The sequence below is a fragment of the Cervus canadensis genome, chromosome 19 (genome assembly GCF_019320065.1).
Source record: "Cervus canadensis isolate Bull #8, Minnesota chromosome 19, ASM1932006v1, whole genome shotgun sequence".
Lineage (NCBI taxonomy): Eukaryota > Metazoa > Chordata > Mammalia > Artiodactyla > Cervidae > Cervus > Cervus canadensis.
This window is the reverse complement of record NC_057404.1, coordinates 126139-150452: the sequence shown is the minus strand read 5'-3', so window position 1 is coordinate 150452 and position 24314 is coordinate 126139. Positions and strand designations below refer to the sequence as shown.

Genomic DNA, 24314 nt, shown 5'->3' with positions numbered 1-24314 from the left:
AAATCTACAGAAGGATTACAGTTATCACTGGGTCCCAGCAACAGTGCCCAGGATGCTGTGGTCTCTCACCACACCTAGTCGTTCAGGAAGGAAAGCGCCCAAAAGGCATCTGGGAATGATCTGAGACTGGTGTCAGCAACTCGGGTGGAGGGAAAAGAGGTAAGGAGGCTGTGAGAGAAAACATCACAGAGCTTCAGCTGAAGGAGGGAGGATGATAGGAATGGAGCATTTGTTAGGAAGTTAAAGGTTAAAGGGACAAAGGTCTCAATAAGGCTGAACAACAGGTTTAGAGAGTAAGAGCAGGAAGCAGAGGGGGCTGTTGTCAGGAAGTAAGAAGCTGGGCTGAAATTTACAACTGTGGAGGTGAAGCAGCTATGAGTTAAGGATTCAGGGGGCCACAGTGGAGAGGTGGGAGAAAAGGGAAGAAAAGAACTTGTGAAGCTAGGGACGCAGATGTCTCGAACGCATATTTCATAGGTGTGGAAGTTGCCTGGAATGACAGGGAGACACAGCAGGAAAGGGACATCTGAACAGTAAGTGCCAGATTATTTGATGAAAGTGGAGCAGCAACAGGGGGTCAGAGGATGCTCAAGATAAGTTTCAGTGGGAAAAGAGTGGAAAAAGAAAAGGGTGTCGTGAAGGATTTAGAAGAGGAAGTTGAAAGGTAAGAAAATGTCAGCCTCTTTCTAAGAGGATCAGGTGCATCTAGTCTGGGCATCATCAGAATCTGCCCAAATTCTAATCATTTTTTTGTAGACATGAAATGAAGCACTTCTGATTGCATTGAGGAGAACGTTTCTGTGAAATACTCATGACTCCTTGCCATCAGGTGTGACAAAGGTAGGCAGGATGAGAACAAGCAAATGAGAAAGAACTATATGTTGTCCATTCTCTGCATCAGTCTACCTCTGCCAGCCTCTGTATGTACTTGGGGACCACAGAGACAAAGAGACAAAGATAAGAAGGGTTTATTAAACGCCTGCTACAGATCAGGTGATACACCAGTTTAGCATATTTAATCCACATAAGAATCTGAGGCACAGCTTTATCTTCTCCATTTCACAGGGGAGGATATGAAGCTCAGAGAGGTTAAAGGATTTGTTCATGTGACTTTTATTGCAGTGCTGGTATGCACACACAGGCTGCAAAGCTCAAGCTCTTTCTGGCACAGCTCAGGAAAGGCATGATATGGGAACTCAGTCACCAATGGCCCCAAGGGACACCCATCTGTCCCTGCTTCATACCTATCAGTGTTGTCTTCTCCAGGGAAGTGTCCCTTTTGGATTGAGTCAGTTATTTACAAGGCAGTGAGATAGACTCAAAACGCATGTCTTAAAATACTGACCAGCAAAATGGCAGCCTTGGGGGTTCTAACTTCCAAAGATCTCCTTTAGGAGCCCAAGCTACCACTAAAAAATGTACTTAAAAAAAAAAAAAACCAGTTGATTTGGTAAATAAATATAGCTTTAAACTAAGTTCCTTGCTGCCACCTCTTATCAGATCATATCCCTAAATCCTTACTGTGTAGAATTTCTAAATCCACTTAGGAAAAATACCAGACAGGATTTTCTATAATTTCACTAGACTGAACTCTTTAAGAGAAGGGCTTGTTTTTGTTTTGTGTTTTGTTTGTGTTTTGTGTTTAATCCTTTATAAGGATTCATATATATCCTTAGCATTAAGAATAGCACTTTAAACTCTGCAAGTACCCAATGATATTTGTGGAAAGAATGAATGAGCAAATGAATCAATGCAGGTCAGAGGAAGCAGGGGTGAAAGCAATGAAGAAATGAATCCAAATCTTGTTTGCTCCTACTCCAACCTCTTTACTAAAGTCTCATTCCCCACACCTCCTCTGTTTATCACTTTCTCCCAACCCATAAAACTCTAGCATAGCGCATCAGGACTGTAGGGACAACTGAACCTGATGATCCTGTAGCCACTAGCAATGTGGCATGGATGTGGATCTCCTTTTATCATCAATCAGTAATAGACTTCCTAGGTGGCACTGGTAGTAAAGAGCACACCTGCCAATATAGGAGACATAAGAGACTCGGGTTCCATCCCTGGGTCTGAAAGATCCCCTGGAGGAGGGCATGGCAACCCACTCCGGTATTCTTCCCTGCAGAATCCCATGGACAGAAGAGCCTGGGCTACAGTCCATAGGGTCACGAAGAGTCAGACATGACTTAGCAAGTCAGACATGACTTGCGTGCGACTTAGCATGCACGCAAGAAGCTATAGACGTCCAAAGCACCCGTGCTCTGTCTGCTCCAGTAACTTTTTCCACTGTGTCTTTCCATTTATACTAGTGATATCACATATTACATAGAAACCTGTAGCATGCACAGTCCTGCATTCAACATCCTATACTGCTGAGAAACAAAGGGACTCATACTTTCACCCATTTTCTTGCATAAAATTCTACCTTCACTTCTATGCAAGTATCTCCAAATGTTACATAAATAGCCCTGACCATCTATCTTGGCTTCAATACTGCATTTCATTCATTAATTCATTTCAAATATTTTGAATACCTCCTATTAGCCAATCTCTTCTCATTTGTTTTCTGCAGTAGCCACTTCACAGCCCTGTGTCCAATGTGTTCAAAAGTGGACTTTCACTTCTTTCTGTGTCAAACTAGCTCTTCTTTCTGACTTGCCTATTTCTGGTCATAGGATCACTGTTCTTTCATGCACTTAATTCTCTGAGAACTTGGAGTTCATTGTCTTTGACTCTTTCCTTTCCCCCAGTCACTCTGTCAAGTATTACATATCCTATTTTACAACTGCTCTTGCCCACACTCCCACTTTTTCATTCTAATTATCACTAGGGGTTGGTCAGGTGCTTGTTGCCACTTATCTTTGACTAAGTCTTTAGCTGATTTATTTATCCCCAGCCTCACCCTTTCCCCTGTTCATCTTTCAAAGTACTCCCAAATTAATCTTCTTAAGGAGCATATACATAGCATATTCTTGTTCTAGAATCTTCAAGATTTCACCATTGTCTACTGAATCATTACCCTTTCTTCTGCAACAAAGTCCCAATTTCCATCCCTCCCTCTCAATTTCTTTCTCCCTTTTTATTCTTTCAAAAAAGACATGAGGAAATACTATATAGTTATTAAAAATAACAAAATACTTCTTTTTTTTTTAACAAAATACTTCTAAATGAATAGGTGTTGTAAGTTCTGGAAGATATAGCATATTACCATATGTCAGAAAATATTTATATATATATATATACACACACACACACACATATATATATATATTCATGTGTGTTTATGCATGTGTGTGGAGAAAGAGAAAAGAAGATGCAACAAGAAAGTGGTAACAGTTATTACCTGCCTCTGAGGAAAGAAAACCATGGATGAGAATGGGCAATAAGCATAGAAAGGGGACTACTGCATTTTCTGAATATTGTACAACGTACATTAATAAATTTGAGGTTATGCATAGTGACCCTCATTTCAAAATGCAAAACAATGTAAAATTGTGTTACCCATAGTTCTACCACCAGGAGTGAACAAAGTTAACTTTTGTCTTTTGTCAAACTTGCTTCCCACATTTGATGGCATTTGAAAAACAATAAAATTTTATTGTATTGGGTGGAAGGAGTTTCAAGAGAGAGTCACATATACATATGCTTATATGTTATATACTTATAACTTACATGTTATACATATAACAATGCTTCAACCATGTATGGCAGAAACCAACACAACAATGTAAAGCAATTATCTTCCAATTAAAAATAAAATTAAACTTTATATCTAAACTTTAGGTCCTTTTACCAAGCTGCCACCACCCAGTTCCAACCTTGTCTTCCCTCTACCCTCTACCCAGAAGCAACCACTACGGTAAGTTTGGTGTGTTATCTTTCCAGCTCATTCCATCCTTTTACATAGATTTATAAGCATCCATAACCAAAGCATCGTTTGAGACATGTGTATAAGTGTATAATTCTGACTTCCTATTTCATTTATAATTTTGTTTGTTAATAATGTAACCTGTATAGATTATATATTGTTCCTTTTTTTCTTTTTGTACCTCTTCTATTAATGAAACATTGGTTCTTTCCAGTTTTTTTGCTATTATGAACAACGCTACTATGAAAATCCTTTGCATGTTTCCTTAGACACCTGTGCGAGAGCGTCCTTACGTCCACACCCAGAAGTGGAATGGCTGGGTATGAGGCCAGCCACACTGCTGCCCAAGGTGTGTGTCATTTTACATTCTGTGACTCCTGTACAGGTACATCACTTCCTCCACACCAGACCAGCCCTTAATATTGTCAGACTTTAGGGCGTTTTTTCCAAATTTTATGAGACAAATTTGTTTGCACTATGGTTTTTGATTTGCCTTTACTGAAGAAGTTGGACAAACTCTCATGAGTCTATTAATCATTTGGATTTATTAGAAGTTTATATTCTTGGTACATTTTTCAGTTGGGTTCTTTCATTCTTTCATTACATGTTTAATGCCTGCTAGGTGTTAGGCATTATTATTATCTTCCAAGTGAATATGTACCCCTGGTCCTCTACTAATTGCACTTTAATTTTACCTTTCTGAATTAAGCATATTATAAAGCATAAAATTCAAAAATTAGTGCTCTACTAATGCTATTCATTAAAAAGTAGAGACATTACTTTGCCGACAAAGCTCCGTGTCTAGTCAAAGCTAGGGGTTTTCCAGTAGTCATGTATGGATGTGAGAGTTGGACTATAAGGAAAGATGAGTGCCGAAGAATTGATGCTTCTGAACTGTGGTGTTGAAGAAGACTCTTGAGAATCCCTTGGACTACAAGGAGATCCAACCAGTCCATCCTAAAGGAAATCAGTCCTGAATATTCATTGGAAGGACTGATGCTGAAGCTGAAACTTCAATACTTTGGCCACCTGATGCGAAGAACTGACTCCTTGGAAAAGACCCTGATGCTGGGAAAGATTGAAGACAGGAAGAGAAGGGGATGACAGAGGATGAGATAGTTGGATGGCATCATAGACTCGATGGATATGAGTTTGAGCAAGGTCCGGGAGTTGGCAATGGACAGGGAAGACTGGCATGCTGCATTCCATGGGGTCACAAAGAGTCAGACATAACTGAGTGACTGAAATGAACTGAACTGAATGCCATTCATGGGGCTTCCCTGGTGGCTCAGCTATAAAGAATTCACCTGTAATGCAGGAGATCCTGATTCGATTCCTAGACCAGGAAGATACCCTAGAGAAGGAATAGGCTACCCACTCCAGTATTCATGGGCTTCCCTGGTGGCTCAGATGGTAAAGAATCCACCTGCAATGCGAGAGACCTGGGTTTGATCCCTGGTTGGGACGATCCCCTGGAGGAGGGCATGGCAACCCACTCCAGTATTCTTGCCTGTAGAATCCCCATGGACAGAAGCGCCTGGTGGGCTACAGTCCAGGGCATCTCAAAGAGTCAGACATGACTGAGCAATGAAGCACAGCACAGCACAGCAATGCCATTTATGTACTTTACTAACATGTAAATCCCTTAAATTATTTAGCAAGAAATATTTGTTTACCAGTGTTTGGCTTGCTAAGCAATCTAACTCCTTTAATCTCATTTAATTATCATCACATGATCTCATTTAATTATCATCACAACTATGTTTTGACCATATTATGTCACATAAGCAGTGAACTACTTCTGGATAAAATTGAAAACTGAACTGAGCAATCCAGTCTCTAAGTCTGGCAGAGCATGCAGACTTTTAAGCATCATCTTTAAACAAAGACAGTTGCATATTATGCAGCTCAGAGCACGCACACTGTTTACTTATTTGTTGTTCATTCACTCAGTCGTGTCTGACTCTTTGAGACCTCATGAATTGCAGCATGCCAGACTTCCCTGTCCTTCACCATCTCCTGGAGTTTACTCAAACTCATTTCCATTGAGTGGGTAATGCTATCCAACCATCTCATCTTTTGTCACCTCCTTCTCCTCCTGCCTTCAATCTTTCCCAGCATCAGGATCTTTTCCAATGAGTCAGCTCTTCGTATCGGGTAACCAAAGCAGGAGCTTCAGCTTTCAGTTCAGTTCAGTGTCTCAGTCGTGTCTGACTCTTTGCAGCCCCATGGACTGCAGCACACCAGGCCTCCCTGTCCATCACCAACTCCCGCTTTAGCATTAGCCAAAGACGATTCAACTTGTATGAGGATTCCTATATGTTGGTGCTTTCTGGAGTAGAATTCTTTGTGAATGTCCCCCCAAAATTGAGAAAAATGATGTATTTGGTATTCATCCATTATTTGTATGTATGAATACAAAGAAGGCAGAGTGCTGAGGAACTAATGCCTTCAAACTGTGGTGCTGGAGAAGACTCATGAGAGTCCCTTGAACAGCAAGGAGATCAAACTTGTCAATCTTAAGAGAAATCAACTGTGAATACTTGTTGGAAGAGCTGATGCTGAAGCTGAAGCTCCAATATTTTGGTCATCTGATGCAAACAGCCGACTCACTGGAAAAGTCCCTGATGCTGGGAAAGATTGAGGGCAAAAGGAGAAGAGGGCATCAGGGTGAGATAGCTGGATGGCATTTCTGATGCAATGGACATAACTTGGGCAAACTTTGGGAGATGGTGAGGGACAGGGAGGCCTGGCAGACTGCAGTCCACGGGGTTGTAAAGAGTTGGACACGACTGGGCGACTGAACAACAACATTATTTGTTACACTGACACTAAGTAAATAGGTACCTTTTTAAAGAGAAATGCTTTCTTCTCCATTAGTGCAAAGCTATTCTAAAGAATGTACTCTAATCCGCCAATGCAACCAGTAAAATTCAAGCCTCAAAAAAAAGTGCAGAACAACATGCAGTAAACTATAAACAATAGTTACCTTTGGAGATTAGATCTTTGCATTATTTGAACTTTATACAATATGCACATATTAATTTTATAATAAAAGGATAAATTTCAATATAGTTTCTCAAAAGAATAACCCTAACCCTAACACTTTCTCAAGAAGCAACAATTTCACTAAGGTGGTCATTATTATCCTAGTCATTATCATCACCTTTACAATTCACAGGAAATTTGCACAGGGGCCATCATAAAGTAAAATCTCAATTAATCAAAAGGCAGTTAATAAACCATCAAATAACCAAATATATTTTCTAGACTCATTTTTTTAGCCAAACATTTTACAAGAAAACAGTGATATAAATGCCAGAAAAGTAAACGTCCTAAGAGCAAAACTGCTACTCCATTCCCAATGACCAGAACTAGGAATATTTTTCAAATAAACTTAAAGTATGGATTATAACAATAAAGTCATATATATTAAAACTCTGGAGCATCACAAGACCCTACATCATCAAAGAAAATTTTCTCTAGAATCAATGTGTTACACTAATCAAGGGTAAGAATGAAGACTTTCCGCAATGGTTGGAAGCCTTAATGCATTATCCTCTCCACTTTTCCCCACTCAATCACAAAGTATTCTGAATTCTAAAAATTGACCATAAAAATTAATAAATTATGATTACCTGCAGGTTTCCTTGACCTTTATGTTAGGGTACCTCACTCAAATATTTGTTTCTCAGGAAATGCAATGTGATGAGAATGGAATTTCTCAGAAAATGGATGCTGATGAGAAGCCTTTGGGGAAAGTCTAAATTAGGGTTTCATCTTCCACAAAATCTGTTGTAATTTTACCATCTATTATATGTATTGACTATATTTTAAACCATTATGTTAGCCACAAGCATTTACTTCCTTGTACATACATCTACGTTTGCATGTGACTATTCCACTTTACCAATTCTTTTCTAAGCTTCTTAAAAGCAGAGAACTTTCTTTGCTCTTTACATCCTTGGGACAAAGCAAATACAAAATTTGATGGAAACAATAGTGAGTAAACATACAAAGAGGCAAATAAGTATTTCTAACCCAGCACTTGAGGTCCCCTGGATTCTAATTACACAGGAATTTTGTCAGTCACAATGGCTATTTGAAATTTAAGATAATTTTTTCCCTGCTTTTCTTATAAATCTATGTCTTATACCCAAAAGAACACATTAAAACTACTGATAATTTTACTTTAAACAATTTGAAGATAACATAATCTCATCTTTACTTAATATTTTTGTTTCTCAACACTTGTTGAGCACGTGCTATGCGCCGTATAGCTTGCTGCAGTGTGAAGACAAGGAAGAAGAGAGGAAGGATGGCATGTTAAGACAGGCTTCCAGCCCTAAAGAAGTTAATAAGAGAGCCCTGTAAGTAACAAAAATCCAGTATGACAATATTGTGTGTATAAAGGCTCTGTGGAGTCAGGAGATTCATGCAAAGCTCTCCAAAGCAGGGAATATGTGACTGGGTTTTGAAGGATGAGTAGGTGTTTACTAAGGGAGTAGTGGAAATGAGCACTCCTGGCAGAAGAAACAGCATCTGAAGAAGGTAAGGAATGAAGAAAAGAGCAAATATTCTAATGCCTAGGCTTAGGATGCCTGGGTGCTTGTGGCTTCCCCTCAGCACTCATGTAATGTGGAAGACTTCTCGTGAGTGCCCTGACCCATCATTGTATTATGATCCAGTTATCAGGGTCTGTCCCACCGGACTTGAGATCAGGTACCTGTGAACTCTGATGTTTATGTTTCCAGAAATTTACATAATGCCTGGCTCATGAAAACCTTCCAAAAAAATCTTTGCTTTACTTTTGATATTTATTTTATTGCACAAACACTACTCTCAAAATTTAAACATCTACCTTCTATCATCACTTTAATGATCACATTTAAATACTATAACAGTACAATGTGTAAATTTCTTAGTCCTAATTGCCTTTAGAACAATTTTATCATTTCCCAAGAAAACAATGTGCTTTGAAAAGAGATTTCATTACATTTACAGATTAATTTTGAGAGAATCAACATACTTAATATATTAAAATTTTTAATTACCTGACAAGGGACGTCTCTTCATTTATTGATAGCTTTTAAAGTCTACTATATATGTTTTAAGTCATTATAGTTTTCATTAAACAAGCTATGCATATTTCTAGTTAAATGTATTCTATGTATTTAAATTTGTGTTTATAAATAAGATTTTTTAAACATATTGTCTCACTAGTTACTACTAATTTATAGGAGAGCTGTCAATTTATATATTTATTTTGCAGCCTATCATCTTATTGGAACTTCAGATTTAATAGTTTTAAGTTGATCCACTTGCATGTTCTAGGTAGGCAATACCCACAATTAACAATAATTTTATCTCTTCAAAATGTATATCTTGTTTATTTTTCTCATTTCATTATGTTGAGTAGAAGTTATAGAACACTGTTAAATAATAGATAATATATCCTGTTTCTGTTTCAGTCTCTAGAATTTCTCCTATTTTTCTCACTGGTTCTAGATAAATTTTCTTTATTGTGTTAAGGAAGTTTTCTTTTATTAGTAATTTCCTATTTTTTCAAGAATATACATTAAACTTCACTAGTTACCTTTCATCAGCTAAAGCTAAGTTGATTTGTAACTGGGAACATTTGTAACATTTGAGAACTGTCATGTGTAATTATAAGCACTTGCTTCACACTCTAGAGTATCTATATTACCACAATTCAAAATCTTGGCATAATGGTCGTCTGCTGATGAGAAGGCACATGCTATTTTCCCTTTGAGGGGACGTAGGAAAGTGCCGGCTGTCTGGTTAGTGCCATAGCCAAAACTTAAGATATGACAGCCTGATTCCCACGCACTCGTATGTCAGGTGACGGCCTTTGGCACGGTGCAGATTTATCCCGCCGACCTACTGATGGGGACACAGCGGGAAACAAAGCAAAGTTTCTATCTAAGACCATCACTGGCACATAGTCGGCACCAAGTAAGTCTTTACTGAATGATAAATAAAAATATCTAGGGTACTGTAGCTTTTTTGGAGGTAGTTTTGGACCCCTTTTTAAAATCATGTCCATAAGTATTAGTCAATTTAACTTCTACTCTTCAATTTAAATTTAGGCATTTGTTTATGTAGAAGATAATCTATTTTATCCAGACTTTTAAGTTTTTAGCACTATTAATTTCATAGCTTAAAAAATTACCTCTTGTTTCTTGATGTGAGCCTGTAATGCTATGAACCTTCCCCTTAGCACTGCTTTTACAGTATCCCATAGGTTTTGGGTTGTTGTGTTTTCATTTTCATTCATTTCTATGCATATTTTGATTTCTTTTTTGATTTCGTCTATGATTTGTTGGTTATTCAGAAGCGTGTTATTTAGCCTCCATATGTTTGAATTTTTAACAATTTTTTTCCTGTAATTGAGATCTAATCTCAGACTTTTGAACTCTGTGGGAGAAGGTGAGGGTGGGATGTTGCGAAAGAATAGCATGTATATTATCCATGGTGAAACAGATCACCAGCCCAGGTGGGATGCATGAGACAAGTGCTCGAGCCTGGTGCACTGGGAAGACCCAGAGGAATCGGGTGGAGAGGGAGGTGGGAGGGGGGATCGGGATGGGGAATACGTGTAAATCTATTGCTGATTCATGTCAATGTATGACAAAACCCACTGAAAAAAAAAAATTACCTCCGTGAAAAAGAGAAAGCTCTATAATAGTGTCTTGTTATTATCTTCAAAGAGTTATTTGATATTTCTCCCCCTTCCCACCCCCCCCTTTTTTTTTTTTCATTTCTAAGGGGTAGGGTCCTTAATTTAAATTTATTAATTTTTAACTTTATTTGACTGTGACCAGAGAATGTATACTTTTTTTTTTGCCTAATTGAGATTATTTTTGTGGTCAATATGTGCCAATATTCCAAGAGTAGAGGAAAGAGGGTATATTCTCTATGCAGCGGTCCCCAACCTTTTTGGCACCAGGGGCCAATTTCGTGGAAGACAATTTTCCCAAGGACCAGGGTTGAGGGGGATGGTTTGGTAAGGATTCAAGGGCATTACATTTACTGTACACTTTATTTCTATTGTTATTACATCTGCTTCACCCCAGGTCATCAAGCATTAGATCCTGGAGGTTGGGGACCCCTGCGCTATGGGATATAAAGTATAACCAATAATTATTAGGTCTTTTATTTACAGTTAACATCATGATGCTTTACCACCTCCATCCCCATTATCTTTTTTCTGCCTGCTTCATCTGACAAAACCATAAGTGAGTAACATTTATAGAAAGAAGAGTAAGTGAAAGAATGAATATAGTGGAACAAATTGACTGAGGGATATATAAACAGAAAAGGTCAAGGAGTGAAAAGCTAGTTTATAAGATATGTCTTTAACAGTAGGACCATTTTAAAAGCTCAGTTTAATAAAGTCTAACTTTCTGATACAGAATGAAAGCACAAATATTTAAAATCCTGTAATCTTGGCACAATAAACATGATAAAGAGTAGTTTTAAGTTTATAAAAATAAAGTGAAAAAAGTGAAAGTGTCGGTCACTCAGTGGTTCCTGACTCTTGGTGACCCTGTGGACTGAACCCCTCCAGGCTTCTCTGTCCATGGAATTCTCTAAGCAAGAATACTAGAGTGGGTAGCCATTCCCTTCTACAGGGCATCTTCCTGACTCGGGGATCAAACCCAAGTCTCCTGCCTTGCAGGCAGGCAGATTCTTTAGATTCTTTACCTTCTGAGCCACCAGGGAGGCCAGGAAAATAAAACTATCAAATAATTGCTAAGTTTTTAAAAGTCTAATTAAATTATACATGCCTGTCATGGAGAAATAAAAGAAAGCAAGATAATTTAAATTCTGGCTCCATCACATAATGGTAATATGTTACCTTGAGAGAGTCATTAAACCTCTTTAGACCATTTACCTCTAAAGGAGGTGTGCAGGTTGTTATAATAATGCTTATAAAGTAACTAACATTTAAAAAGTTCTTAAACGTCTCCAATGAGTTGGAGCTCATATTTTCAGGAAGTTTTATTAAAATTTATATGAATTTGACAGTGTTCCACCTTCAAATATCTTAAAAAGAAAGAAAATCTAGTATATGATACTTCCTTTGAGGAAAGACACATCTGAACAAAGGTATTGTTTTGACTTCTAAAAATGAACTTGAAGGTAAACAACAAGGACCTACTGTATATAGCACAGGGGATTCTACTCAATATCTTTTAATAATCCAAATGGAACAGAATCTGAAAAAGAATATATATATGTAACATATGTATACACATACATTCATATATAAAACCAAATTCATTGTGTTGTACACTAGAAACTAAGACAATACTGTAAATCAACTATACTTACATTTGTAAAAAATGAACTTGAAACTTGCAAAAAGGTAGTATTTACTATGCTGTGATATTCAGATTAGCAGGACCATATTGCCAGACTTTATTTAGTGTTATTTTTAATTAAAATTGTATCTTTAACTAAATTGTATTTAGTAAAATATTCATTTATCTGTCAAAACTACAGAGAAATCAACAAAAATAAAACCATCAGTTGTAGCTAGAAAGTATATACCATGGAAAACAAAGCAAATGCTGATGCATTAATAAATCGAGATAGAGGTATAAACATATGTGAAAATATAATTTTAATTACCACTGAGTTCTTACCTTTGGTTGCTTAAGCACTATATCTATGTCTTCTAGAAACAGAAGTCAGTGGTATATCCAAAACAAACAGGGATATAGTGTAAATCTGGACATTGTCAAAATCCAGGTCCTAATTTTTAAAAGAAATAAATACACTGATCTTTTTCCTTTCTTTAAATATGCACGAACAGCTAGTTTTCCTAATCATTCCCAAGGAAAGAAACAGTTCTGTGGCATTGACAAAGGAGGATTTTCATGAGCCAGTATTGGATTTGCGGATTTATATACAGATGAAAATAACAGCAAAGCACCATTATCCTTTGCTAGAGCCCAAGCTTATTAATATGTGACAGATTTAGGAACAAAAGGGGTTTTCTCATACTATACCTCTTAACAAATTTGCAGTTAAACTTAACCCAAGGTAATATTGGCTAATGAATTTTATTAAAGTTCTATTTTCAATTCACCCAGCATTACAATCTGGGTAGAATTATAGGCTTTTTATAAATTATGACTAGAATTTTAAATAGAGTGCCATCATAATAAAACTATTAAAATATAAATAAGGTGTACTTATTTATTAATTGACCCATTTAATGTGTGTTTTGTGGAAGAGCTGTATGTCTGAAACATATCTAGTCAGAAACAAAATTGGATGAGTTTTAGCATCCCTGAAAGAATAAGGCATACTTTAGGTGTGGCAATAAGATATACCAGTTAGTGTCCAAATATTATTCTAATGACCAAACAGTAAATTTTCCTCAGAGTTTTTAATGCAATATTTGATAGTTTACATACTCACTAAGGGCTTTTCTGGTGGCTCAGCTATTAAAGAATCTGTCTTCAGTGCAGGAGACCGTGGTTCAATTCCTGGGTCGGGAGGATCCCCTGGAGAAGGGAATGGTATCCATTCTAGTATTCTGGCCTGGAGAATTCCATGGACTATATAGTCCAGGGGATCACAAAGAGCTGGACATGACTGAGCAACTTTCACTTCACTTCACATACTCACAAAACTTTTTTTCTGATTTATTACTGTAGACTTCCTTAATATGCTTAGTTAGATATCTCTTCTTGGAAGTAAGGATTTTTCAGAAAATTATACTTGTCTAATAAAAAAGAACCTCTTGTTCTTAAATTTAACGTTCACTTTACTTCCGTCTCTCTTACACAGTCACCTTTAGGTTGGGGTGGTGTCTGTGACGCCATGCTGAGTTTACACGCAGAGGTTTTGGAGTCACAGGCCTGGCTTGAATCTCAGCTCCAAGTTCACCAGCTCTGAGACTAGAGCATGGTAGTGAACCCTCTGGGCCTCAGTTTCAGTTTCCATGGAATGGACATGATAATACCTTGCAGATCTGAGGATGAAAATGAGATATAGTAACATGAAGAGATTATTACACTTCCTAAAATAGAAAAACATCTTTCTGCTTTATTGACTATGCCAAAGCCTTTGACTGTGTGGATCACAATAAACTGTGGAAAATTCTGAAAGAGATGGGAATACCAGACCACTTGACCTGCCTCTTGAGAAACCTATATACAGGTCAGGAAGCAACAGTTAGAACTGGACATGGAACAACAGACTGGTTCCAAATAGGAAAAGGAGTACGTCAAGGCTGTATATTGTCACCCTGCTTATTGAACTTCTATGCAGAGCACATCATGAGAAACGCTGGGCTGGATGAAGCACAAGCTGGAGTCAAGATTGCTGGGAGAAATACCAACAACCTCAGATATACAGATGACACCACCCTTTATGGCAGAATGTGAAGAAGAACTAAAGAGCCTCTTGATGAAAGTGAAAGAGAAGAGTGAAAAAGCTGGCTTAAAACTCAACATCCAGAAAACTAAGATCATGGCATCCAGTCCCATCACTTCATGGCAAATAGATGGGGAAACAGTGGCAACAGTGGCTGACTTTATTTTTTGGGGCTCCAAAATCACTGCAGATGGTAACTGCAGGCATGAAATTAAAAGATGCTTACTCCTTGGAAGGAAAGTTATGACCAACCTAGATAGCATATTGAAAAGCAGAGACATTACTTTGTCAACAAAGGTCCGTCTAGTCAAGGGTGTGGTTTTTCCAGTGGTCATGTATGGATGTGAGTTAGACTATAAAGAAAGCTGAGCACCGAAGAATTGATGCTTTTGAACTGTGGTGTTGGAGAAGACTCTTGAGAGTCCCTTGGACTGCAAGGAGATCCAACCAGTCCATCCTAAAGGAGATCAGTCCTGGGTGTTCACTGATGCTGAAGCTGAAACTCCAATACCTTGGCCACCTGATGCAAAGAGCTGACTCACTGGAAAAGACCCTGATGCTGGGAAAGATTGAGGGCAGGAGGAGAAGGGGACGACAGAGGATGAGATCGTTGGATGGCATCGCCGACTCAATGGACATGGGTTTGGGTGAACTCAGGGAGTTGGTGATGGACAGGGAGGCCTGGAGTGCTGTGGTTCATGGGGTCACAAACAGTTGGACACGACTGAGTGACTGAACTGAACTGAAAGCATGGTAAACACTTGATAAGTGACTATTAAAATTTTTTTAAAGATAAATAGCAGAGTTAAACTTTATAATAGTCTACTATGACAAATGTGTATGCTTTCTTTTAAAAGTTTAAAATACATTTTCTTAAAAATTTCCTGGTGGTCCAGTGGTTAGGACTCCACACTTCCAGTGCCAGGAGCCCAGATTCTATCCCTGGTCAGGGCACTAAGATCCTACAAGTCACATGGCATGGCCAAAAAGAAGTAAAAAAAAAAAAAAAAAAAAGTACATCTCCTGACTCAGGAAATATCTTATGGTTATTTAGAGCAATCTTTTTCTAATCTTACCTCATACACCAAGTGAAAGTCATATCCAATGCTTTGTGACCCCATGGACTATACAGTCCATGGAATACCGTCTCCAGGCCAGAATACTGGAGTGGATAGTCTTTCCCTTCTCCAGAGGATCTTCCAAACCCAGGGATTGAACCCAGGTCTCCCACATTGCAGGCAGATTCTTTACCAGCTGAGCCACAAGAGAAGCCCCCAAATACTGGAATGGGTAGCCTATCTCTTCTCCAGTGGATCTTCCTGACCCAGGAATCAAGCTGAGGTCTCCTGCATTGCAGGCAGATTCTTTACCAATGAGCTGTGAGGGAAGCCCAAAGATGTAACTAAAACAAATATACCTAAAAATAAAACAAGATGACAAGATTAGGAACTTGCCCCCTCATAATGCCATTCATTTTCCCCTGGATTGCCTGTTAACTGAAATACTCTTAGAATGATTCAATGAATTAAATAAGTTTGAGCAATAATTCTGATACCTTTCTTCCTCCTGCCAACTCAACCCCTGGTTGACATAAAACTTCACAGAACTTGCCATTATACAATAGCTATTCCCCAATGAATCACACACACACACCATTAGAATCTCTCATTTATTTTATCTTCCCTTACTAGCTTACACTGCCTTTGTGCACCTTTCCTATTCCAAAACTATAATTAAGGATGAAGTGAATATTTTTGATTCTTGGGATGACACTTGCTAGTTGTGCAGTCTTGAGAAAATTTCTTAACCTTTCTGAGTCTCAATTTCCTTATCTGTAAAATGGAAATATAATACCTCCCTCAGTAGGTTTTTGTGAGAAAAATGGAGCAAGATTACAGCATATGACACGCTCATGGTATATATAAGAGAACACTTAATAACGTGCTCTCTCTCCTTTCACTTTCCTCTAAACTGGAGCTTTGCAGCACATTCCCTAGGCCTTACCTGTATTCAACATGTTGCGATTGGACTTTTGACAGTTATTTAATAGCCACACGTACTTGGCTAACAGGTAAAGATACAGAGCTATTTTTTATACCGTTTCTAAACAATTTGTTACATAATTCTAGCAGTGTGTGACCAAATAAAATAATTCTCTTCAGTTTTTTAAAATGAAAATATATGTTTTCTGTGTGTACAGTACTTAACAATGTGAAATAATAGTCCTTCATAAAGGCACAGAATTCATCCAACATGTAATTCCTGAGCTCCACGCTACACTGGGTGCTGCTCTAAGATGTGGGAGCCCTTTCCTTAGAGACTGTCCACAAGAGGGAAACAGGCAAAGCAAGAGGTGCTTACAAAAGAGTGTGTGTGACAGAGGGTTAAGGAAGCACACAAAAGAAGCCCTAAGATTTGGAGAGGAAAAGAGTTGGTCAAGAAAACTTCTGGGGGAAAATTATCTCTGCTGAAATTGAAGGTAAGCAGGAATGTTGTATTTATATATACAACACACATACTACGATATTTTTCTGATTTACCCAAATTTAAAAGGGTAAAAGTATGTTTCATCTTGTTTCATTTTGTTTTCTCCTCCAAAGGACAGTTAACTTGACCTGGCCTACCAATGGATTTCTCTTCCTGGGGCCTGCAGTAACCTTGACTGATGGAGAGAACATAGCCACACTGGATTATCTGTTTAGTAGGCTACTTTTAGTCTGGTTCCCAGCCTTGCTTCGTCAGCTCCCTCTAAATCTTTATAATCCTATTTAAACTGCCTCTAACTGTAGATGCTCATTTGTGTGACATTGATTCTGTTGTATTTTCATTTCAAAAATTGTGTGATTTAAAGGATTCTGGCACTTGGCCCTAAATTATTAAATATTTGATAGTATGTCTTCCAGCACACCAAGACCTGTAGTCAGAATGGTCAATGATGTCTTCTCAGCACTTATAACCATAATAATTAAATCTCGTGTAAAGTAAAAGTCACTCAGTAGTGTTTGACTCTTTGTGACCCCATGGACTATACACTCCATAGAATTCTCCTGGCCAGAACGCTGGAGTGGGTAGCCTTTCCCTTATCTAGGGGATCTTCCCTACCCAGGGATCGAACACAGGTCTCCTGCATTGCAGGCAGATTCTTTACCAGCTGAGCTACGTTGTTTAATGTCTGTCTTCCCTATAAAAATTGTAAACTCCACAAGGGATGGTGTCTGTGTTATTCATGACTGTATCTTTAGTGTCTAGCTCAATACCATGCATAATCATTCATTTAACAGATATTCAGTGCCAGGATCCCTTCTAAGCACTAAGAAGTTTAACAGTAAACAAAACTAAGTTCCTGCCCTCATGGAGGATACATTCTAGTGGGGTAGGACAGCACAAGACAATAAACTAAGCAGTAAACACAGAAGTCAGACAGTGATCAATAATATGATAAAATAAGGCAGGGGGGAGAGAAAATGATGTGGGGATAAGGCAGGACAGTTTTAGATGGGGTACTCAGGGAAGACCTCACCTAGCTGACACCTCAATATAGGCACAAAGCTAGTCATGCCTAGTTCTGGGGGGGCAGATCCTGCCTAGCAAGAAAATATGTGCAAATCTCAAAAACAGGACTGCCTTAGAGTATTTAAAGAACATCAAAGAGATCAGGTGGCTAAGTTAGAGGAAACAAAGGCTGGAGGGGAAGGAGTTAAGGTCTTAGAGGACAGATCATGTGAAGAACAGTTAGGAGGCTATGACAGCAATTCAGTGAGAGATGGCAGTGGTTCAGACCAGGATGGCAGATGTGGAGATGATGAAAAAGGCATGTATTTTTAAGACAGAGACAATAAGATTTGCTGATTGACTACATGGAGGCAGGGGTGGGGTGGTGTGAGTGAAAGAATGAAGTCAAGGTGGACTTTAGATTTTGACACATGAAACTAAAGAAGAGATTGTAATTTAATGAGATAGGAAGGCACCAAGAAGAACAGGATGGGGATAGAGGGAGATGGGGGATCTGTTTGGAAAATAAGGAGTTAGTGCATATCAGTGCCTCAGTAATATTCATTGAAATAGATGAATGAAAAATTTATGTATTTTCCCATACCTGTATTTACCTTAATATTCAGGATTCCAGCAAGAGAAAGTAGAGCCTGTACAGCTTTGAGAGCAGCGATACTGATAAGGAGATAAACAGTAGAACTGCCTTCCACTGCCCTTTGAACCCCAAAGTTCTTAAATCCCATTAGCATAATTTGGGAGTCCAGGACCCCATGATACTATAACATGATGTGGTATATACATGAAAACGTGTTCTTTTCTGACATGATCCATGATTTTCATTAATTTACCACTTCCAAATAGCTAGTATGTATCAATATTAATATAATATATATTTATTAAATATCTTTTCAATATTCTCCATTCAATAAATCAGAGTCCAAAATACATAAAATGTGCAAGATTGACAAAATGCTAATGCCCTTATTCAGTTAAGAAAAAATGGGGAGTGTTACATGCCAGGCACTGGGATAGGGAGTGTGCATACCACTCCCTATGAGAGGCAATCTGGCTTAACAGTCAGGATGTCAGATACACTTTGGTTCAAAATCTAGTTCTTTTTCTTGCTAACAGTGTTACCGAGGGCAAGTTATAAAACTTCTCTATTTCATATCATATAATATCACTTATATGTGGAATCTGAAAAAGTGACACAAATGAATTTATATACATATTACTATATATAAAATAGCTAAGCAGTAAAGACCTACTATATAGCATGGAGAACTATAATATAATAACCTATAATAGAAAAGAATGTGAAAAGGAATATATGTATAACTGAATCATTCTGCTGTACACTTCAGTCAGTTCAGTTCAGTCGCTCAGTCATGTCTGACTCTTTGCAACCCCATGGAATGCAGCACGCCAGGCTTCCTTGTCCATCACCAACTCTCAGAGCCTACTCAAACTCATGTCCATTGAGTCAGTGATGACATCCAACCATCTCATCCTCTGTTATCCCCTTCTCCTCCTGTCATCAATCTTTCCCAGTATCAGGGTCTTTTCAAATGAATCAATTCTTCACATCAGGTGGTCAAAATACTGGAGTTTCAGCTTCAGCATCAGTCCTTCCAATGAATATTCAGGACTGATTTCCTTTAGGATGGACTGGTTGGATCTCCTTGCAGTCCAAGGGACTCTCAAGAGTCTTCTCCAACACCACAGTTCAAAAGCATCAATTCTTCAGTGCTTTCGTTATAGTCCACCTCTCACATCCATACATGACTACTGGAAAAACCATATCTTTGACTAGGATAGACCTTTGTTGGCAAAGTAATGTCTCTGTTTTTTAATATGCTGTCTAGGTTGGTCACACCTTTTCTTCCAAGGAGCAAGCGTCTTTTAATTTCATGGCTGCAGTCACCATCTGCAGTGACTTTGGAGGCCCCAAAAATAAAGTCTGTCACTGTTTACCCATCTATTTGCCATGAAGTGATGGGGCCAGATGCCATGATCTTAGTTTTCTGAATGTTGAGTTTTAAGCCAGCTTTTTCACTCTCCTCTTTCACTTTCATCAAGAGGCTCTTTAGTTCTTCTTCACTTTCTGCCATAAGTGTGGTGTCATCTGACATACTGTAAATTAACTATACTTCAATTTTTAAAAATATTTTCTAAGTCTTCTCTATTTCTTAGTTAAAAGATATATCTAACATAGTAAGTAAACTTTCTTCCACAAATGAGGTGTTCAATATATGGCTGTGTGTGCAGGCTCAGTCACTCAGTCCTGTCTAATTCTTTGTGACCCCATGGACTGTAGCCTGCCAGGCTCCTCTGTCCATGGGATTTTCCAGGCAAGAACACTGGAGTGGGTTGTCATTTCCTACTCCAGGGGATCTTCCCAACCCAGGGATCAAACCTGAATCTCCTGAGTCTCCTACACTGGCAGGTGGATGCTTTACCACTGAGTCACTGGGAAGCCCTCAATACGTGGCGAGATTTCTGCTAATGAGCAAACTAACTCCTTAATTATAATTTAGCTTTTCAGGTAGATTTGTTTATAGGAAAAGAACATACTAATTACAGATCATAATCATCCAACCTGTAAAACCAGATCTACTGAATTAATAAAACAGGATTTTACAGCCTACAGAATCACAGCCCTACCTGTAAGAAGTGTACATACCTAAGTTCAGTTCAGTTCAGTCTCTCAGTCATGTCTGACTCTTTGCGACCCCATGAATTGCAGCACGCTAGGCCTCCCTGTCCATCACCAACTCCCGGAGTTTACTCAAACTCATGTCCATCAAGTTGGTGATGCCATCCAGCCATCTCATCCTCTATCGTCCCCTTCTCCTCCTGCCCCCAATCCCTCCTGGCATCAGGGTCTTTTCCAATGAGTTAGCTCACATGAGGTGGCCAAAGTATTGGAGTTTCAGCTTCAGCATCAGTCCTTCCAATAAACACCCAGGAATGATCGCCTTTAGGATGGACTGGCTGCATCACCTTGCAGTCCAGGGGACTTTCAAGAGTCTTCTCCAGTACCACACTTCAAAAGCATCAATTCTTCGGCGCTCAGCTTTCTTCACAGTCCAACTCTCATGTACATACATGACCACTGGAAAAACCACAGCCTTGACTAGATGGACCTCTGTTGGCAAAGTAATATCTCTGCTTTTTAATATGCTATCTAGGTTGGCCATAACTTTCCTTCCAAGGAGTAAGCGTCTTTTAATTTCATGCCTGCAATCATCATCTGCAGTGATTTTGGAGCCACCAAAAATAAAGTCTGACACTGTTTCCCCATCTATTTGCCATGAAGTGATGGGACCAGATGCCATGATCTTAGTTTTCTGAATGTTGAGCTTTAAGTCAACTTTTTCACTCTCCTCTTTCATTTTCATCAAGAGGCTTTTTAGTTGTTCTTCCCTTTCTGCCATAAGGTGGTGTCATCTGCATATCTGAGGTTACTGATATTTCTCCCAGCAATCTTGATTCCAGCTTGTGCTTCATCCAGCCCAGCGTTTCTCATGATGTGCTCTGCATAGAAATTAAATAAGCAGGGTGACAATATACAGCCTTGACGTACTCCTTTTCCTATTTGGAACCAGTCTGTTGTTCCATGTACAGATCTAACTGTTTCTTCCTGACCTGTATATAGGTTTCTCAAGAGGCAGGTCAAGTGGTCTGGTATTCCCATCTCTTTCAGAATTTTCCACAGTTTATTGTGATCCACACAGTCAAAGGCTTTGGCATAAACCTGGTTACCATTGTGCTATTGTAACTGAAATTACACAACTCTTCATAAACTATCATGGAATTTAAAGGAAAACGTTTATTATTACTGAATTTAACTGATCTTAAAAAACTGATAGAATTTTGATTAATTCTTATATATCTAAAAGAAGCTGAGTAATAAAATTTTAGCACCTGATGTTAACAGTTGCTTAGAAAACCAAACAGACTTTGGAGTCAAACTAATGTAACTTGCACACTGGCTCTGCCAATTAGCAAGTATTTGTTTTTATCAGTATAGTTGATAGTCGAAGGGATCCTTTTTATCAATTAATGGTAATTAGAGATATTCTACACAAAACTCTTCCCACAGGTCTAGCATACATTAGAACCTCAATTATGACAACTATGAAGATATTATTTACTGAAAGGTCTTGGAGTTCCCTATTAATTAATAATTACTGCTAGAGTATAAAATTTCTGGTTGTGTGTGGGGTGTGTGTGTGTGTGTGTTCTGTTGTGTCCTACTCTTTGTGGCCCCATGGAGTGTATCCCACCAGGCTCCTCTGTCCACAGAATTTCCCAAGCAAGAATGTTAGAGTGGGGTGCCATTTCCTACTCGAGGGGATCTTCCCCACCCTGGGATAAAAGCCATGTCTCTTGCATCTCCTGCATTGTCAGGCAGATTCTTTACCACGAGGGCCACCTGGGAAGCCCACAGAATTTCTAGTTAAGCAACATAATTAAATGTAGAAGGGCTCCAAAGGATTCAGAGCAGGGAAGGAACCCGTCACGGAGGAGACAGGGTTGTGTGTTACTGACATCAGTGCACTTGGGTCAGCGTGGACTATTTTATCAGCTTCTATGTGGAGAGACTCTGTACTGTTTGCTTGTCAGTATAAGCCATAAAATGATGCTTAGTTTCAGAAATAAGCCATGAATTTTAAATAGCATGCTCAGGGGCTTCCCTGATAGTCCAGGGGTTAAGTATCTGCCTTCCAGTGCAGGGGACTCATGTTCAGTCCTTGGTCGGGGAACTCAGAGCCCACATGCCTTGGAACAGCTCAGCCCGTGCACCACAACTGCTGAACGCAAATGCCTCAGCTACTGAAGCCTGCATGCCTAGAGCCCATGCTCTGCAACAAAAGAAGCCACCACAATGAGTAGCCCCGACTCTCCACAACTAGAGAAAGACCCCTGCATCAATGAAGATCCAGTGCAGCCAATGATAAATAAATAAATAATTAAAAATTTTAATTTATTTTAAAAAGCAGAAAAAGGTGATCTATAATCAGGAGGAAAACCACTCAGTTGCAGATCTAGATTTATATATCATCTCAAAGATACATTTTTAATTTTTAAAAAAAATATCCAATTAGCAAATGGGTTAAGAGCACAGACTCTGAGGCCCCAGTTAGCAACCCAGTTCCACCACTTACTAGCTATATGTTCACAGGCAAGTTTTTGAGTCTCTACGTGCCTCCCTTTTGTCATCTGTAAAGTGAGGATTAAGAATAGTTTCTATTATGATAATTTACAAAGCAAATATTCATAAAAATCTCAGAATATTTGTCCATATAAATGCTACATATGTGTCAGTTAACTAAGTAAGTAATAAATAAATAGTACTTTAGATCCCTATTGACTATCATCAACAAACTTTGATAAGGTAGAATTTTCAACTCTAAGGTATAAACAAAACTTTTAAATAGAAATCTAAGCTTTACAGTAATCCAAGTTTGGCATAAATCTCCCTTCCTTCCAACTTTCACCTCCCTATGCTATTCCTTCTCCACCAAACCAATCACATGTGAAAATGTGTACCTTGTATTGTTTTGTTTGCTGATCTTAACTCTTCACTTAGCCTAAGAACAAGAAAAGCAAGATTGAGCCTCTGCTACGCAACTCCTAGGTAACAAAGTTAATAGCACTGTTCATGATTACCTACAGCAAAGGCAAGATAGGCAGACAAGAGTATTTCCTTCCCTGCCAAAGCCCCAGAACACAGAGGCACCTCATTCCTGTGGTGAGAGTTTTACCAGGAATTATACCCCTATCGTGCTGCATAAAGACCTGCTACCAAGCCTTCCAATGAATAGCTGGTTAAATTATTTAATCTCATTCGTTTCCTCTGAACTCTCTTCTGTAAATTAGGGGTTAACAGACTATGTTGTGGGATATAACGAGTTAATACACATAAAGTGCCTACATATGCATGGTGAAGTAAGACTATCATAAACGTTAGGAATTAGTCGTTTCAGTTTGAGCATTGCCTTTTTTTTTAGGGCTTAGGGCAATAACTCTACATGACTTAGGAAAGGGAGAGATGGAAGGTGGGAGTTTGAAGCCTAGGGACTTAGGGAAAAGCTGATAATGGTACAAAACAACAAACTCTCTTCTCAAGCCCCCAGAATAAACTTTACTTGGTAATCAGAGCAGAATCCCAGGGGCCACAACTTCCCTGCAAAGCCGCGAACACCCAAAGCAGAGCCCTCAGAATCCCCTGGCAGAAGGCATTTCAACCAGGGAGGAGCCTGAAGGGGGCCTTAGCACAGACTTTTACATCACAAAATTCCCCTGGAGTTGACCTGGCGATTTCCACGCTCCGAAAGACGCTTTACCCCGTGAAGTGTGCCTGTGCTTCTGCTCTGCTTGGGTCCAGCAGCGGTCCCCAGGGGCCGTCGGCGAAACCACCACCCGTACCTGCGCGGGCGGACCGCAGCCTCCGCCCGCTCTGTGGGAATCGGCACCCAACCCCGCGGCTCGGGGGCGTGGCTCTAGGGGAGGCCCCACCCCGCCGTCCCCA

The 24314-nt window shown here is 39.0% G+C and overlaps 1 protein-coding gene across 1 annotated transcript in view; it reads right to left on the bottom strand.

Moving 5' to 3' along the window:
• The window catches only part of CNGA1 (cyclic nucleotide gated channel subunit alpha 1), a 44025-nt gene extending 28538 nt beyond the window's left edge, over positions 1-15487 (bottom strand). The window contains exons 1-2 of the mRNA XM_043438559.1: positions 15361-15487; positions 13701-13880 (exon numbers count right to left, since the gene is read on the bottom strand). Of these exons, the coding sequence (XP_043294494.1) occupies positions 13701-13731 (31 nt within the window). The 5' untranslated portion in view covers positions 13732-13880; positions 15361-15487. The remainder of the gene's footprint in view (positions 1-13700; positions 13881-15360) is intronic.
• Positions 15488-24314: the final 8827 nt, after the last annotated feature.